The sequence below is a fragment of the Nomascus leucogenys genome, chromosome 11, assembly GCF_006542625.1.
Source record: "Nomascus leucogenys isolate Asia chromosome 11, Asia_NLE_v1, whole genome shotgun sequence".
NCBI lineage: Eukaryota > Metazoa > Chordata > Mammalia > Primates > Hylobatidae > Nomascus > Nomascus leucogenys.
Genome location: NC_044391.1, coordinates 111,400,920 through 111,419,921, shown reverse-complemented (window position 1 = coordinate 111,419,921; position 19,002 = coordinate 111,400,920). Strand labels below are relative to the sequence as shown.

At 38.4% G+C, this 19,002-nt stretch overlaps 1 protein-coding gene across 1 annotated transcript; it reads left to right on the top strand.

The window, feature by feature from the left end:
• Positions 1-321: 321 nt before the first annotated feature.
• On the top strand, positions 322-17,105 carry CLDN1 (claudin 1). Its single transcript, XM_003256653.3, has 4 exons — positions 322-784; positions 9,751-9,915; positions 12,502-12,586; positions 14,354-17,105. Exons 1-4 carry the CDS (start codon positions 562-564, stop codon positions 14,514-14,516), a joined length of 636 nt encoding a protein of 211 aa, XP_003256701.1. The 5' UTR covers positions 322-561; the 3' UTR covers positions 14,517-17,105.
• Positions 17,106-19,002: the final 1,897 nt, after the last annotated feature.

The window sequence follows — 19,002 nt, the reverse complement described above, 5'->3', positions numbered from 1 at the left end:
GCAGCTCTTGAGGGATCATTTTTTCATCTTTGTTGTTAGGATTTACAGGTACAGGGCATAGTAATTTTTGGATAATTGGAGTGAATGAATGAATGAAACGCCTCACAGGAGCGAGAAGATCCACGAGAGAAAACGAGCAGGGACGCAGCTCTGGTGCCTGGTCCTGCGGGGTGGTCCCCACGCCGCCAACCGCGCGTTCCCCAACCGGGCGCTCCCGGCGCCCTCTCGGTGAGCCGTCCTGAAACCGCCAGGGGGCGCTCCCCGGCTGCCGGGGCTGAGGCGGGCGGAGCTGCTTTAAATCGCGGCGCCCAGCGGTTCGGCGTCTCAGTTCCTGAGCCTGGGAGCAACCGCAGCTTCTAGTATCCAGACTCCAGCGCCGCCCCGGGCCCGGACCCCAATCCCGACCCAGAGCTTCTCCAGCGGCGGCGCAGCGAGCAGGGCTCCCAGCCTTAACTTCCTCCGCGGGGCCCAGCCACCTTCGAGAGTCCGGGTTGCGCACCTGCAAACTCTACCCCTTCTGCACCTGCCACCCCCGAGCCAGCGCGGGCGCCCGAGCGAGTCATGGCCAATGCGGGGCTGCAGCTGTTGGGCTTCATTCTCGCCTTCCTGGGATGGATCGGCGCCATCGTCAGCACTGCCCTGCCCCAGTGGAGGATTTACTCCTATGCCGGCGACAACATCGTGACCGCCCAGGCCATGTACGAGGGGCTGTGGATGTCCTGCGTGTCGCAGAGCACCGGGCAGATCCAGTGCAAAGTCTTTGACTCCTTGCTGAATCTGAGCAGTGAGTGCACCCCCACCTCACAGCCGCCGTCCAGAGGCCCCAGTCCCCCTGCAGCTCCCTTATGGGCTCATACTGTTGTGTGATTCCATGGTTATCAGTCTTCAGTTGATCAAGTCTTCTGATCATGTGCTCTGTCATAAGGAAATGAAGAGAATCCTGGTTTGAGAAAAGGGACGCCCAGGCATAAGCTCTAGTTTTGCCTCTAACTCCCTGGGTGACACTTCTGCCACTCTAGGTGTGGCTTCATTCCTAAATTCCTATGCTGGTGGGTCGAGTTGAGGGAGTGAAGGCCAAACTTGAACTTGAGCTCTTAGACCTCTCCTAGGCATTCTGAGATTTGGGGTAAATTGAGGATTGCTAGGGTTCAGACAAGAAAATGGGATGACTTAAAAAGTTTGAAGCCTGGTAACTTCTCAAGTGTGCACGCTTAAATAAATAATCCTCAAGTATTAGATATAATCTTTTTAACCTTTACTATGATTTTTCGTAGTAAAATTTACATTCCTACTGGAAATGTCCTATCTAAGTGTCTTCTGCTTATGCTTGAGATTGATTCCTGTAATTTTTAAGATCCAGTTAGTGCAGGGAGGCCTCTTGCAAGACTCTTTGGAGAAGCCACTTGAGATTCCCCCAAAGTTTTAATTTTCAGACCCAAGATCTTCTGTAGAGGCTGATGGTGTAGTGCTATCTTGGAAAGAGAAGGTTGCTGGCAGGTGGGGAAAGGCGGACAAGAAAGGTTCTAAATAACCTGCCCAACATAATACAAAGGAAAAAGTAAAGGCACTGAAGGGAAATGCAGCAAAATAGTCACAGCTGATGAAATCAGAGGTCAGCTGGGAGTGGAAGGCAGTGAGAGAGAAAGAAGAGGTGGGTCTTCCTTAGGTTTCCATCTTCCACGAAGGAATTTCTGTGTAATGGATGTTCAGTGACCCCCTTGTAACGTTGGAAAGGATTGTATAGAGAGACATATTTCTAAGGATGGTGGGAAGAAGGATAATAGGATAATTTTTTTACTTTTTTTTAAATTAAAGGTTTCGAGTGCCTTGTCAGAAAAGTCATTAAATTCCCATTTACTTAGATAATAATGATTCACGGCTGGAGTATCTTCCTTGAGAAATCACATTAATTGTCTTATATCATGTGTCTGTTATGCCCTTTAATTCACTTGAAGAAAAGGTCCCTTAGTCGTTGCCTAGATAAACATGACTGCCCACTGGCCCCCACTGTGTGCTAAGGGTGAAAAGTGTTGGCATTGTTCAAGTTTACTTAACTTGTTTTGTCTACCTCATATCAAAGGACAACTTTTAATAGTGTATATCAAAAGCCATATAGTTTAGAGTTATTAAAGCTCTTCCAAATCTGTTTGAACACCTTGAATACCTCTGGCATTTGCTCAGTCAATGTGCATGGCTGTTTTGAGTGTTATTATTTCAGCTTTTGAAGGTTCTCATATTAGGACTTCTTTACACCAAAATCAATCCATAAGTTTAGTAATTATGTGTTGCTCATTGCCCTCAGGGGTTATATTTGTACTTATAAAGTGAAAAATTTAGTAATAATTATTGAATTTCTCCATGGAAAGGTAAATATATTTAAGGAAACTGTCAGGCATTTTAGGTACCACGTTAAGAAATTGGCAGCTGGAGGTTTCTAAGGACAATTCCAGAGAGGTCTCACTGTCAGTTTTATTCCTCTGATCAAAATAGTTCCTTTTCAACATCGTTAAATAGGTTTTCTTTTAACTTCCTGAAATGACCAAATAAAATCAGATTGATCCATGTTGTAAATACTCAAATGGATCGTCCTTACACATGATAATGTGTTAAAATGTTTTACTTTCATTTTTTGGTTAATGTAGTTATTACAGTTTTTAAAACTGGGGTGAAAGGACTAAATACCTACCACCCCCCACACACTTTAGAGATGTCTTCCTATTTTTTTAAAACTCCAGATGAGAATCCACTTTTGTTTTACTTAAAGCCGTAGTTTATCCAAGGTGTGGCTTAGGCCTTTCTTTCAAAACCCATTCTCAGAAGAGGGACCCTTGACTCACAGGTTTTCTCTTCGAACCTGCCATGACTCACGGGATGCTTTTGGATGGAGCCCAGGAAACCTTACTTCATTTCTCTGCCTGAGTAGTGGTGTTTGCGCCCACCAGCTGTAGAGATCTGGGATGGTGATTCATTGGCTGGTTTTGGTACAGTTTTGTTACATGTAGAGATGAAAAGGGTTATGTGTGTATATTTAAGCAGTATCCCTCATAAAAAAAAGCTGCATTTCATTAAGTGTGTTTAGGTGAAAGGCTTAGCTGTGGGTTTCCTGAAATTGTACCTTGCTGTCTTTCCCAGTAGAGCACACTTGATGTCTTCGAGTCCAGATGCAGGGCTTTGCCAAGGCTTTAGCACTGGAAGTATTAAAATCTCGTTTCCCTGCTTTATGTAGGGTAGGTGGTAAAAAGCATATGACCTTCATAAAGTATCTGAAGGAATACAGTGTGCTAATAGTGTATACAGTAAATACAAAATGAGATACAGCAAGGCTTCTTCTTTTAGGTAGTTCTTGCCAAGCAGTTTATGAAAATGTAACTGAGGAACTTCCTGGGGAAACAAATGTCACATTGTGAATTGTAGTTTTACAATGGCTGATACAATTTCCATTTCATCCAAAGTATGTGATTTTATTGACCCTGGGCATTCTTGTAGCTGAAAGTTGGAATATACAAAAGGTGCCAGATACAGTTGCAGTAGACTTTTCTTGATTCACCTGTACCTCTTGCCTTGTTTTCATCTAATTCTCAAACTTTTAGGAAGCTAGCGCCAATTTTATGTGCTTGATTAATTGCTTCTTCTTACTTGACTTTAATAGCTAGAGCTGTCCAAAGATTGGGTTGCTGTAGGAGGCTGCATGGTGGGAGGTGTGCAAGCAGAGAATAAATAAGCATTTTGAAGGAATGTTGTAGGGAAGATCCAAGCACCAGACAAATGGGAGGTTAGGCTAGACTCTCTCTCAATCTCACCGAACGCTGAGATTCTGTAATTTGTTTATAAGCTCCTCTAGCCTGTTTAACTTGCTTTGCATGAATCCACATGTGTGTAGGTGTGCTTAATGAGTATTGGTGGCTGTGAGGTTTCCCAGAACTCTCACCATGATGTCAGGCTCAATCAGAGACAAAATCACTGACTTGGACAGTCTTTGAAGCCTAAGTGGAGAGGAGGGCACCTATTTATGCTTCTCCAGATGCTTTATGCCTGCTGAACCGAGGGTACTCGAAAGGCCACTGGTGTTCAGATATACTTCATAAATTAGTTCTGACTCTAAGAATAATGGAAGTTGAAGCAAAAATCCAGGCTTGAGATCAGAAGTTCTCTATTCTTACTGTGGTTTGGCACTAAGTAGCCAAGTGTATAATGGTGAACCACTTGATCTCCCTGGTTTAAAGTAGTTACCCCACTTATAAAATAGGGCAGAGTGGGAGGAATGGGGAGATGAATCTATGATTCATTTATCCATTCAACAGATGCAAGCCAGGCCCTATTCTTGCTGCTAAGGATGGTGCAGCTAAGATGAGTTCTAAGATTCCTTCCAGTGCCAGCATTCTTTGTTATTACTTCAGTGATTGAAGTGGAAGAGGCAAGTCACATAGCTTAGGTTTCCTTAATTGGAGTGATTAAGGAAATGTAGTGGAGGTAATATAGAGGCATCAACTTAATTCTGAGAAAATTTCTTGAGGAAACACACAAACAAGAAAGGTAGCAAAACTTCTGAGGACATCCTGAAAAGTGGTACATCCTGCCTCATCCAGGATCATTTTCACTCGTGATTTTGCTTATGTTCTGAGGTCACATCTGGTGACCACCACCTCATGCACCAATAAGAGGGAAATGCTAACGATCAGGACTTTTATGAAACTTTGAACTTCAGTAAAAGTAAAAGATTTAATATGTGGAAAAGCCAGGGGAGTACACTTCTGTGACAGTCTGTGTTGAGCTCATTTAACTGCAGGGGAGAAGAAAGTACAGTATTTTTGTTCTAGTCACCCAATCATCAGTTCATTTATTCACTTAATACTTATTAAGCAACTACAGATGCAAAGGGAGACTATGGGGGAATAGAGGTAGAATTGGAATCTGCAGTCAACATTTGAACAACACAGGTTTGAACGGCAAGGGTCCACTTATAGGTGGATTTCTTTCAACCAATACCGATCAAGAGTACAGTATCTGAGGGTCCGAAGCCTGCATGTAGGGAGGGTTGACTTTCTGTATACAAGGCTTCCACAGGATCAACTGTAGGACTTGAGCATGTGCAGATTTAGTTACCTGTGGGTGGTCCTGGAACCAGTCACCCCTGTATACCAAGAGACGACTGTATTTTGTTTATGATATATAGAACCTAAGGTAATATGGCTAGAAAATAGCATCAGCAATGTCTGGTATTGATAGTAGATTCTGCTGCTTGTGTAGCAAGACTTTAAAGCTCTAGAAAATTCCATTTATGTCTGTCTTTCTACACATTTGTTGACGAACCTAACTGTAGTAGGTCAGTAACTTCCAACTCACTTCTTGTCTTATAAGTGGAGATCTTTGTAAGTATTTACTTTTAATTATACTTTCAGGTTGAAAATGATGAGAACTCCTTAGGGGGTCTTTAATCTCAAGATTGTCAGTCTAGCTAAATATAATTAAAAGACTGCCTTCTCTGTTTACTGCTGAATAATGATGAGAAAAAATAGTGTAATTTTTTTCATGTTTGCTAACCAGGTTCTCCATAGACAACTTTAGTCAGTGGTCATAATATTGCAGAGTTAGCTGCAAATTTAAGAGGTGAGAAAAGGAATATGTTTGTTCCTAGGTTTGTTCTAATCAGACCAATTCAAAGTTAATATTGCAAGGCTATACTACATCTATCTCATCCAAAATGTTGTTTTATAGCTTTCAAACATCCCTTTTAACTTCTCTGCTCTGCCGCTCATCATTCCATTAGGGCAAAACAAAACAAAACTTCAGCTTTGAAGCTCATTAGATACATACTTTAAAAAATAGATCAAAATAAGCAAAAAGTACAATTTGTATTATCTGCATGAGTTTCTAGTTTTTAGTGACCTAAGCTAAGTCTGGCTTTTAGTAGTAAGATTTTAGCATACCAGGCTCTTAAGGGAGGTGTTTCTCAGTATTATTTCAAAAATTAAGCTAAACACAAGAGAATAAGTATTTTTACCTATCATATTGGTACAGTTTTTTAAAGGATAAAGACATGTTCTAGTTTAAATTTATTGAAATTTGATAAATCCATGTGACTTTTCAAGTACTGTGCTTGGTGCTTTAGATGGAAATAGGAATAAATATCTGACTCAAATCATGCGGGACTTCACAATTACATACTGTACAACTCTGATTTAAAACACTTCTATGATGTGAAGGTATTCATCTGGTTCCAGCTTAAAACTGTGCAATTTAGATTTGATCTGCACATAAAACACTTGTAACTTGTAACACAATAGTTGCTTACTTTGACTTGTAGTCTATCATTACCTATGCCTTGCTTGTGAGTTTTCATGCTGTTTTAATTCTCAGCGTTTTGTGCGTGACTGCATGTGTATATTATTTTTGCATTTTCCTCACATATCACTATACTTAAGAATTTATCCAAATGTCTCCAATGAAGCAAACTAAGATTTTGGATTTGATGCAAATCTAATATTGGAACATACAAATACATTTTATAAGTCAATAGTTGCCAGGATGTAAGTGAAAATATTACTTTGCAAAATGACAGTTTAAAAAACAAAGCAGGATCTCATTTCTATGGTTTATGCAATTTTTAAATATTGTGTTTGCCATTTTCTCCATTACTTTTTGTGTATTATGCAAATAATATATTATCCTATAGAGAAAGGAAACCTGATAGGTTTGTTAGCAATCATAGAGCAGAATATCAGTCCCCAGCCCCTTGGAAAGAACACTTTGCAGATGAAGTGGCAAGATAGATTTGACATGAATCAAATGTGTTTTCTTTGAGAACTTAATCTTAGAGATTAAAAATGTGAATATTAGATCATTCCAGGTAGGTGCAGTAAGGGCCCTGGAGTAGTTGATGCACGTGTGTGCCTTGCCTGGGAGATCAGGGGTTTTACACAGTCTGACTCATGAGATTGATGCCCAGTTAGACTTCTCTTGAAGACTACCCTGTGATCTAAGTGCTCAGACCTGCTGGGCGAGTGACCTTCTGTTTTTACTTGAAGAAAAGATCAGTGTGATTATTATATAAACTGAGTCCAGTTTGGGGCCCCACAACTTGGACAAAGAGAAAAACTTGGAGCAAGATCAGAGAAAACTTCTAAAATGATTAATAAAAGGTTGAAAGAGAGTATTTATGAAAAAATAAAATGGAGGAGGCTGTGAAATGTAAGACGCTATAGATGCTTGAAGTACTGTCATAGAAATATTTATTGATTGTGTGATCTCTATGCTGACAGTAAAAATCATGTCGCCCGTTTCTCAAGATAATCATATGACTTCTGATTATACTTAGAATAGAATCCATCTTCTTACCCTAATTTGCAAAGCTCTGCATGACATATGCCTTCTGCCCACCTTGCTAAATTTCGTTTTACTTTGCACATCCTATCATCCTACATTAGGGTGACCAGCTCTCCCAATTTCTTCAGGATTGAGGGCCTTCTAAGGATGTAGGACTTTAAAGCTAGGACTGTTCCAGGCAAACTGAGATATGTGGTTTCCCTATCCTCCAGACATGGATCATCTTTGTTACTTTCACCATCTCCTCTTCCAGCATATCTCTGCCTGAAATACTTTCCTTCCAAGTGTAATCTTAGGACCACGTCTGAAATCTGTGTTACGTATGGGTTTAGTTATTTTATTTGTTATTTTCCAATAATGACAGCCTTTGCAAAAACCATCCATCAGAAAGAGGACATACCTTAACCGTGGAGTCCTTGGTACTTTCCTCTTCATACCACAGTATGGCTTGTGATTCCAAGGAAGAAGTTGTGTAATAACCTTACAAGCAGCTTCAGTTCCTTCCTGGTAAACCTGTGGCCCGTGGAACATGTGCTTTGATCCAGCAGTTCCTCTGACACCTGGAATCTTGAGATAAGTGTGTGGGTCAGTGTGCCTGTGTGCCCATACGTGCTTATGAGGAGGTCAATGTGTGAGGGGAATCAGGAAGTCTCTTTTTTATTTTTAAATGAAATCAAGTAAAACTTTACCTTGGCTTCCAAACTATCTCTCAAATAGTGTAAACAATACCTTTGATACTTCTTAGAAAGAGATTATGGCCAGGCGCGGTGGTTCATGCCTGTAATCCCAGAACTTTGGGAGGCCAAGGTGGGCGGACCACCTGAACTCAGGAGTTCAAGACCATCCTGGGCAACATGGTGAAACCTATCTCTACTAAAATACCAAAAAAAAAAAAAATTAGCCAGGCATGGTGGCTCGTACCTGAGGTCCCGTCTACTCAGGAGGCTGTGAGATGAGAATCACTTGAGCCCCGGAGGCAGAGGTCGCAGTGAGCCGAGATTGCACCGCTGCACTCCAGCCTGGGCAACAGAGCGAGACCCTGTCTCAAAAAAAGAAAAAAGAAAAAGAAAGAGATTACTATAATTTTATCATAGATTGTCTGGTTATAGCAAAGACAGAAAATCAATAAATCAAGATTTAATGAAGTTTTAGAAATATTTAGCTTCAATTATGATTGGTAACCTAAGTTCTCAATCTTGACGATATTAAGGCTAAGCCTAGGCCTAATTAGATCCTGAGATACAAAACCTTTCCAACATCTCAGCCACTTTTAAAGACCACGAAGGAGTCAATTGTTCCAATCCACTGGATAAAGATATAATTTACATTTTACTTATATAATTGAAATATTATTCCAAACAATACTAAGTTTCTTGCTCAAGATAGCATAGTTTGTTAAAGCTAAAAAATACTTACATATGCAAAAGGTACTTGTCGCATATTATCACTGTCAGTGGTATAGTGATCTTTAATTAAAGGAGGACATAAATCTAGAATTTAAACAAAATCTTCTAACGAGCATAGTTTCAGTTCATAATTAAAAGTCTGTGCCTTTATGCCACAATGATGGCATCAAGCTTTTACTCTGTAAGAAACATATTGATAATCTCTCAAACTTGGCCCTGTTTATTTGATCATGAGTTAGTACACCAAAAATAATAATGGAAAATTAGAAAAAATGGAATCCTGAGAAACACTACATTGAATTATCGTGTGTGCTATTTTACAACATGACAGCTTAAATAGTTTTAAAAACTAGTGATGTCTTTGAATATGAATCTACTACTATGTTCCAAGGTAACATCTCAAAGGTTATTTTGTTTAGTTTTAAGAAAATGACTTCTATATTCTCCCCTACTCCTCCTATTCACATCACTGGAGATACAAATGCTGCTTATCCAGCCATGATAATCTATAAAACATTTATTTTTATCTTCCAATTCATCCAGTTTTTCTGAAGCTTGCTGATCGAGGTGTAAAGCTGGTTACTAATATCAAAGCTATACTATAAACCATTTTGATTACAAATAGTTAACATCCAGGATAGTATATATGATTGTTACTTAAAATTGAAATTATCTTAGCAAGGATTAAAATCCCTTAGTAAAAAATAAGTATGTATTAGTTCAGCTAACCCTATTCAATTAGATCATTAATTATTTTTCCAGTTGATTTTGAATTTAATGTTGAAAACATAAGATGTTGGAGTGGAGGGATCTCTTTTTCATCATCCAGCCCGGCATTTGTTTTTCTGGAGAAGATACTGTATGTTGGGTTACCAGTGGAAACATCAGTATGACTGGGGTCTCTAGATTCCTAGTCCAGTTTTCTCTCTTCCATAAAACAGTGACATATACTTGGTCTTCTTCCATTTTTCTCTTGTTGGTCCAAGCGTATTTTTACATGTTTTAAAATGTTTTCTGCCAGGCACATTGCAAGCAACCCGTGCCTTGATGGTGGTTGGCATCCTCCTGGGAGTGATAGCAATCTTTGTGGCCACCGTTGGCATGAAGTGTATGAAGTGCTTGGAAGACGATGAGGTGCAGAAGATGAGGATGGCTGTCATTGGGGGTGTGATATTTCTTCTTGCAGGTAATAGAGGCTGTGCCCCCCTTTCATCTTACTAACCTGTTCCTGGTATGATTTGAAATCTATTACGTTGGATTCGTTACACTTGATTTCAGTCTCTAAGGCAAACTGCAAACATAGACCTGAAGTCCAGTTGACTTTCATGTTCTCAAATACAAACTAAATGAAAATGTGAGAGCTCTACTCACATCTGACAGGTCTATTGGTTGAAGTTTCAAGTGGCAAATGGTTTGTTAGAACCAGTCTCTTCCAGTGAAGAAAGTTGTTCACTATTTAGCAAACACTAAGGAGGAAGTTCATGTAATTCAGAAAATTCCTATGGTGTCTACACAGATACTCTGTGGAAAAGATGGAGAGTAGTGAGAGAAAACACAAGAATATGTGAACCCTTGGGGTCTGTGAGGGATGGAAGGATTGGAATTATTGGAGAAAAATAAGGACAGCATTCCAGCTGGGAAGATCTAATTCGAGAATAAACAGGATGTGTCCATAGATCAATGAAAAGAAAGGCCAACTGGAGTAGAGGTGGCCTGTTGGAATGGTCAGTTTAAAGCAGTTAGGAAAAAAAAAATACAGAAATACCTTTAAATTTTTTTGGTAAAATAATGATATTATATTTTCCATTGAAAATAAATATGTGTTTTTTAGGCCAGGTGTGATGGTTCACGCCTGTAATCCCAGCACTTTTGGAGGCTGAGGAGGGTGGATCACCTGAGGTCGGGAGTTCAAGACCAGCCTGGCCAACATGGTGAAACTCTGTCTCTACTGAAAATACAAAAATTAGCTGGGTGTGGTGGTGCACGCCTGTAATCCCATATACTCCAGAGGCTGAGGCATGAGAGTCACCTCAACTCGGGAGCCAAGATCACGCCACTGCACTCCAGCCTAAGCAACAGAAGACTCTGTCTCAAAAAAAAAAAAGAAAGAAAATAAATATCTGTTTTTTAATTCAAGTGTTGATTGATAAGTTACATTATGTGTCATTTAAGAAAATCAAAGTCAGAAAATATGGACAGCATTATTTCAAAGCTTTATAATAATGCTTATTTAAAAAATTATAGTGTATGTATATTTACGTGTGTGTATATGTACATACATATACACTCTCTCTGTGTGTATATATATCTTTATATCTATACACTGTAATATGTATATAATCTCCATATATATTATACAGCTATAATAATAGACTACTGTATGTTCTCTATATTAGGTATTATATGCATATATGTAGTATATTATAGTATATATTTTTTTAAATAACAGATATAATTAATGATATAAATCTACTAATAGAAAAAACTAGAAGAGACTTTATTTTCTTATTTTCTTTTTGACAGAAGACTTGTAGGGGCTTTTGCTCCAGTATAATATGTCAGTTTAACCAGTAACTGAGGAAGATATGGTTAGTTTAAAATGACCAGTCTCTCAGTTTACCCAAATACAAATTGACTCCTGTCTGAAAAGGCATGGATAGTGTTTTATTCCCAATAATTTAATCTTATATCAAAGGCTGTGAATAGTAATCTTTGTGGCCATCGCTGGCGTGAAGTGTATGAAGTGCTTGGGAGGTGCCGAGGATGAAATGCATTGCATTATTCCTTTGCTTGCCTTCTTGTAACTCCCACAGGTGACTACATCACTCCTATTCCAGTTTCAGGGACTTCTCTTAGCAGTTAAGCGTCACAAGTTCAAGACCATTCGCATGGTCTATTTGAGCAGCCAAAAGCAATAGTGTTTTCTGTCACATCTGGAGGCAATTACATTGGACCATGTTTTTGGTTGGAGAGAGAGAGTAGCACAGAAACATCTAATCCATCTGTATTGATGAATGCTTAGAATTACTACAAAAAAGTTATTTAACTTTTTTGATAAGAAAAAATGAGGTATTTCGTACATCTTATACATGATTAAGTGAATGATTTTGACTAAATGATTTCTCTGCTATCATTGAATATAAAATGCCATGGGAAATGGAGATTGGGTTGCATAAATTGATCCAATGTGGCACCCTCAACAAATCTCAGGTCAATCTATACCTATGTCAGGTATTCCCTTGGCCAACGGGGCAGTAGTAATGCAGGTATTCTGGTCCATTCTGAGACATGTCCTAATCTCACTGCTATCTAGCTGCTTGCATTCCTTTTGACTCTGCAGAAATGTAAATTTTGAGTTTGATCAAGAACATAGAAGAGTTTTCATCTTCCCCTTTTGCAAGTAATTCTGTCTGTACTAATAATGACAATAGTTTTATCAAATGTAGTTTAGTACCCTAATGTATAACAGCATATTCAAAAGAGATTTTGTACAACATACACCTGCCTAATTGTTTCCAAAAAAGGATTATTTGTGCCAAGATATCATAAAAAAGTATAAATTTTGTCTAATGCCAACCTAGTATTTTTTATATTTTAATAGATACTTGGAATAAATCATATCTGGACTTCTAATCTCCCTAATACCAAAATAAAAATGTCAACACTATTGATGAGATTTAATTCTTGCAAAATATGTTTTGGTTTAACAGGCTGTGTATTTAGGCTCAGTGTTCCATGGTGATTAACAGTCTTTTGTTCTGAATTTCTGTAGGTCTGGCTATTTTAGTTGCCACAGCATGGTATGGCAATAGAATCGTTCAAGAATTCTATGACCCCATGACACCAGTCAATGCCAGGTAATGCTATTCGTGCGTAAAATAGTTTGTTTTCTGAGAAAATGCCCCTTTTATATTCTACAAAGTCCTGCTAGTGCCATCTTTTCCCAGATTGGCTTTCAAGAATTTTATGTCAAACCTACAAACAATTTAAATGATCTCTGACTTATGTTAAAATGAGTTTGATAATTGCTTTAACACCCTGTATTGATGACAAAATACCTTCCAAAGTAGGAAAGTTTCAAGCTCTATACTTTTCAACTGTATACTGGACTTCTTTTTTCCTTTTTTCAAGTATTAATAAAGATGTTAATATATTTGAAATTTCCTTTTTGAAGTGTATTCTGATGTTTACAACACCTACCTATGATTATTTGTAACTAATGCACAGTTTATGATTGATTGAGAAAAATTGTACTTCTATAGGGGTTAATGAATAATACTTCATTCCCAACAGTTCATTTTTACACATAGAGCTATGATGTATGTTTTTAGTATGTTCAGATACCACCTTGAAATTTTTTGTTCTTTCACAACTGTAAATTGTGAAATTTACAATAAACTGTAAATTAAATAAACTGTAAATTACAAAGGTCATCTTTCTTAATACTGCAAGTTGTGCAAGTTGAGCTGATTCTTAACTCTCGTGTAACAACAATCTTTAATCAGAGATGAGGCTCTTCATCTCACTGTCTTCACATCTTTAACACCTAATAACTACATTCAGTCAGGATGTTAAAAAATAATTATTGTTTGTTGAGTGCTTAGATGAATGGATGAAAAACCTCAGTGTTTGAAGAGATAAGATGTGTTTCTTTTTATATAATCACCCACATATGGGAGAACACATCCTGCAATGGTTGTGTTGGAGCCCATCCCATAAGATTTACAGTGTAAGAACAGAAACTGCTAGAGGTCAGTAGGCTAAAACTTCACCAAGGTAATAACACCAGTAATGCACAGGAAAGCACTTTATAAATTGCCAGCCATTTTGCAATTGTTATTTACATTATTGCATGTGATCCTAAAAGCAGTCTATTGAGGCAGGTGGGATTATCCTGCTTTGAGAGGAGGAGAAACTGAGGCTGAGAGGTGAAGTTGCTATCCCAGAATTGCAGCAGTTGAGAGTCTGCATCAGGATTCAGACTTGGCCTTATAGTACCAACCCTTCTCTACTCTTCTGTATTGTCCATAATCACTCACAGATACCCCACCCTAAGTGTCTGCTTTAATACATCTGCCTGGATCAGCTTAATCCAGAATGGTTCATGGACTGCTTAGAACTTTTCTTTACAAAACCATAAAATTTGGATTTCAGATTATATAGGTGCCTGGGATCAATGGATCATCTGTTCAAAACTCTGATTATCTCCATTATGCTCTTCAGTTTCTTTATAGAATATGATTACTACTTAGTGATAAAGCTTCCTTTGCTAAGTTTCAGCCTAGGAACCATGATCCAAATGCTACTTCTAAAACATATAAACATGCTTTACAAGTATCCTACATATGGAAGAGTCTTTGCAATTATTTGTGTAATTAACCTGGTATTACATGTGTTATTTCCTGATCTACTATTGCAAATTGTCAATAATTGCAATATAAACATTGTTTTGTGTATACGTTCAGAAATCTTAAAGTACTTCCCAAGGGATATCGAGGGGTTATTTTCAATGAAAATAAATATATATAATGAGTATTGATATTTTTTCCCTTTATTGTGTTAGAAAAGTTGCCAATAATTCAAATAATTCACTGATTAACAAGCACATGGGTTTTTCCTTTTAGGTATGAATTTGGTCAGGCTCTCTTCACTGGCTGGGCTGCTGCTTCTCTCTGCCTTCTGGGAGGTGCCCTACTTTGCTGTTCCTGTCCCCGAAAAACAACCTCTTACCCAACACCAAGGCCCTATCCAAAACCTGCACCTTCCAGTGGGAAAGACTACGTGTGACACAGAGGCAAAAGGAGAAAATCATGTTGGAACAAACCGAAAATGGACATTGAGATACTATCATTAATGTTAGGACCTTAGACTTTTGGGTATTATAATCTGAAGTATGGTATTACAAAACAAACAAACAAACAAACAAACAAACAAAAAACCCATGTGTTAAAAATACTCAGTGCTAGACATGGCTTAGTCTTATTTTATCTTCTTTCCTCAATACAGGAGGGAAGATTTTCCCATTTGTATTACTGCTTCCCATTGAGTAATCATACTCAAATGGGGGAAGGGGTGCTCCTTAAATATATATAGATATGTATATATACATGTTTTTCTATTAAAAATAGACAGTAAAATACTCTTCTCATTATGTTGATACTAGCATACTTAAAATATCTCTAAAATAGGTAAATGTATTTAATTCCACATTGATGAAAATGTTTATTGGTATATTTTCTTTTTTGTCTATATATACATATATAATAGTCAAATATCATTTACTCTTCTTCATTAGCTTTTAGTGCCTTTGCCGCAAGACCTAGCCTAATTTACCAAGAATGAATTCTTTCAATTCTTCATGCGTGCCCTTTTACATATATACTTATTTTATTTTTTACCATAATCTTATAGCACTTGCATCGTTATTAAGCCCTTATTTGTTTTGTGTTTCACTGGTCTCTATCTCCTGAATCTAACCCATTTCATAGCCTACATTTTAGTTTCTAAAGCCAATAAGAATTTATTGCAAATCAGATCTTTGGAGGCAAATCTTTCTGCATGACCAAAGTGATAAATTCCTGTTGAACTTCCCACACAATCCCTGTACTCTGACCCATAGCACTCTTGTTTGCTTTGAAAATATTTGTCCAATTGAGTAGCTGCATGCTGCTCACCCAGGTGTTGTAACACAATTTCATTGATTGAATTTTTAAGCTGCTTATTCATAGTTGTATATCCCCCCTAAACTACCTTTTTGTTCCCCATTCCTTAATTGTATTGTTTTCCCACATGTAATTTTCATGTAGTTTATATCTTCCTAATAAGGTGTGGTCTGTTCGTCTGAACAAAGTGCTAGACTTTCTGGAGTGATAATCTGGTGACAAATATTCTCTCTGTAGCTGTAAGCAAGTCACTTCATCTTTCTACCTCTTTTTTCTATCTGCCAAATTGAGATAATGATACTTAACCAGTTAGAAGAGGTAGTGCGAATATTAATTAGCTTATATTACTCTCATTCTTTGAACATGAACTATGCCTAGGTAGTGTCTTTATTTGCTCAGTTGGCTGAGTCACTGAAGAAGTCACTGAACAAAACCTACACAGACACCTTCATGTGGTTCAGTGCCTTCCTCTCTCTACCAGTCTATTTCCACTGAACAAAACCTATGCACACACCTTCATGTGGTTCAGTGCCTTCCTCTCTCTACCAGTCTATTTCCACTGAACAAAACCTACACACACACCTTCATGTGGTTCAGTGCCTTCCTCTCTCTACCAGTCCATTTCCATTCTTTCAGCTGTGTCTGACGTGTTGTTTGTGCTCTGTTCCATTTTAACAACTGCTCTTACTTTTCCAGTCTGTACAGAATGCTATTTCACTTGAGCAAGATGATGTAATGGAAAGGGTGTTGGCACTGGTGTCTGGAGACCTGGATTTGAGTCTCGGTGCTATCAATCACCGTCTGTGTTTGAGCAAGGCATTTGGCTGCTGTAAGCTTATTGCTTCATCTGTAAGAGGTGGTTTGTAATTCCTGATCTGCCCACCTCACAGTGATGTTGTGGGGATCCAGTGAGATAGAATACATGTAAGTGTGGTTTTCTAATTTAAAAAGTGCTATACTAAGGGAAAGAATTGAGGAATTAACTGCATATGTTTTGGTGTTGCTTTTCAAATGTTTGAAAAGAAAAAAAATTAAGAAATGGGTTTCTTGCCTTAACCAGTCTCTCAAGTGATGAGACAGTGAAATAAAATTGAGCGCACTAAACGAATAAGATTCTAAGGAAGTCTTATCTTCTGCAGTGAGTATGGTCCAATGCTGTTTGTGGCTCAACAGATGTAATGGGAAGAAATAAAAGCCTAAGTGTTGGTAAATCCAACAGCAAGGGAGATTTTTGAATCATAATAACCCGTAAGGTGCTATCTGTTAAGTGATGCCTTCAGAGCTCTTGCTGTTAGCTGGCAGCTGACGCTGCTAGGATAGTTAGTTTGGAAATGGTACTTCACAATAAACTACACAAGGAAAGTCAGCCACCGTGTCTTATGACGAATTGGACCTAATAAATTTTAGTGTGCCTTCCAAACCTGAGAATATATGCTTTTGGAAATTAAAATATAAATGGCTTTTGCCACATACATAGATCTTCATGATGTGTGAGTGTAATTCCATGTGGATATCAGTTACCGAACATTACAAAAAAATTTTATGGCCCAAAATGACCAACAAAATTGTCACAATGGAATTTATCCAGTTTCAATATTTTTATATTCTTCTACCACACCTGGAAACAGACCAATAGATATTTTGGGGTTTTATAATGGGAATTTGTATAAAGCATTAGTCTTTTTCAATAAATTGTTTTTTAATTTAAAAAAAGGATTATTGGCTTGTTTTCTAATCATTTAGTGTAAGATTGCCATTCTTGGTAGAGGAGGTGGCTTGGGATAGGATCTGACTCACCATGTTCCTGGGAAAGAACTATGATGCCTCTGGCCCATCTATCAAATTTGAGTGGCTCCACCCACTAGAATGCCCTATTTCTCTCAAATTGAGTTCCTCGTCAAGGGTGGTAACAGAAGAGGATGCCAGGAGATGTTACTTAATACTTTTTCTCATCTATAAAAAAGGGGATATACAATAATAAATGATAAGATATGAAGATATTTTGTGAACTGTAAAGCACTGTGCAAATTTAAGTGGCTTTGTTCCTCACAAAGGTGGAAGAGTGAAAGACAGCTGCTGGAAACCCATTATGGTTTCTGTAATGATGATGATCAAAACTACCCCATAAGGATGTGACGGAACACTCATTCACTTATTATCTTAAAGTATCAATAACTGACACAACCTTAAGTGTGGCCTGTTCCTGGACAATGTTCACATTGGGACCAGGCTTGCCAGTAAAGGCTTGCAGCTCTAATATGGAGTCTCACACATTAGCATGATGAGTGAGGTGCAAAGATCATTGCCAGTCAATTTGAGTTGAATTCTCCTTAAATTAAGCAGACGCATCAGAATTCTCACTCTGTTTCTACAGAATTTAAATATCTGAAGATAAGGCCAAGGCCAGCGGTGAAAGGCAATAAAGTACCTTGGTGCTCCTCAAAAGAACTAAAGGAAAACTTGGATTGTGAATCATACCAAGTAGATAGCACCTCTGTGTGAGCTCATCCTTATCTGAATGTCATTGTTCTTCAAACCTTTCCTCCTCTTGTTTAGCACTTTCTATATTTGCCCAGATCAAGGGAAAACTTCACTTTGTCCCCATATTCCCACCTTTTTCAGCCTGTCATTATTCCTAGTATGATCTGGTTGTGTATATTTCCTTCATTTTACATGTGACTCAGGTGTAACATCTCTGAATTTCCTTCTTTCCTCATTTCCCACAAACCCCATTTACCCCCAGCCTGCCCCCAGCCTGCCCCCATTTACCAGCTAAATGAACCTCTTCATTTAGCTGGTACCATGCAACTTTGATAGAAGTCATTGCAGCTTCTAGGGTTATGTGGGGATGGCTTGTTGAGTCCTAAAAATAGGCAATCAGAGAGTTTCTCAATGCTGAACCTCTGGAAATCCCTTGGCAGTTTGCATACTCCACTTCTATTGATAAGTTTTCCAATATGGTCATTATCAGCAATTGAAAACTAGATATGAATTTATTTAATTAATATTTACCAAATACCTATCACAGGACCAGCCTCATTAAATGCAGGCAGGGTAAAGTAGCTATGAAATGAGTAAGACCTTGTCCTGGGCTGAAGCAGCATAAAGGATGTTAGGTGGAAAAAGAAGTAAACTTGAAACATAGCACTGGTTCTGCCACTGATGAGCCAGGTGAGCCATGGAGATCTCCACCCACTGTTTCTTCATTCATAAAATGAAGGCGTTAGACCCGTGCAGTGGCTCTTAGCCATAACAGCATGGTAGAATCACCTGGGAGCTTTTGAAACTTCCCAATTCCAAGTCCCCACCCAAATCAAAGGAATCAGAACCTCTAGAGGAGAGTCCTAGCAGGAACTTCCCAGAGGATTTCAACATACTGTATGGATTGCAAACCACTGGCCTATGTCATCTCTCAGGACCAACCTTGTCCCAAACATTTTCTGAGTAACACACATCCAGGCACTTAATAGATTTGCTGTCAGTTCACCCTTTCCCTAATGTTGTTGCTTTATTTTCTGGTTCAGGATTGGGGTTTTTTGTTTGTGTTTTGTGGGGAAAAGGAGAAGTTAAAAGCAGGTGGTCCTTCGGATGCTTTTGTCATGTTTCTTTGG

Bases quoted from the DNA above. Each gene is read 5' to 3' on its own strand.
- CLDN1 (XM_003256653.3), top strand. From the start codon at position 562: ATGGCCAATGCGGGGCTGCAGCTGTTGGGCTTCATTCTCGCCTTCCTG. The intron at 785-9,750 runs GTGAGTGCACCC...GTTTTCTGCCAG, and splicing joins CTCCTTGCTGAATCTGAGCA to GCACATTGCAAGCAACCCGT. The intron at 12,587-14,353 runs GTAATGCTATTC...TTTTCCTTTTAG, and splicing joins ATGACACCAGTCAATGCCAG to GTATGAATTTGGTCAGGCTC.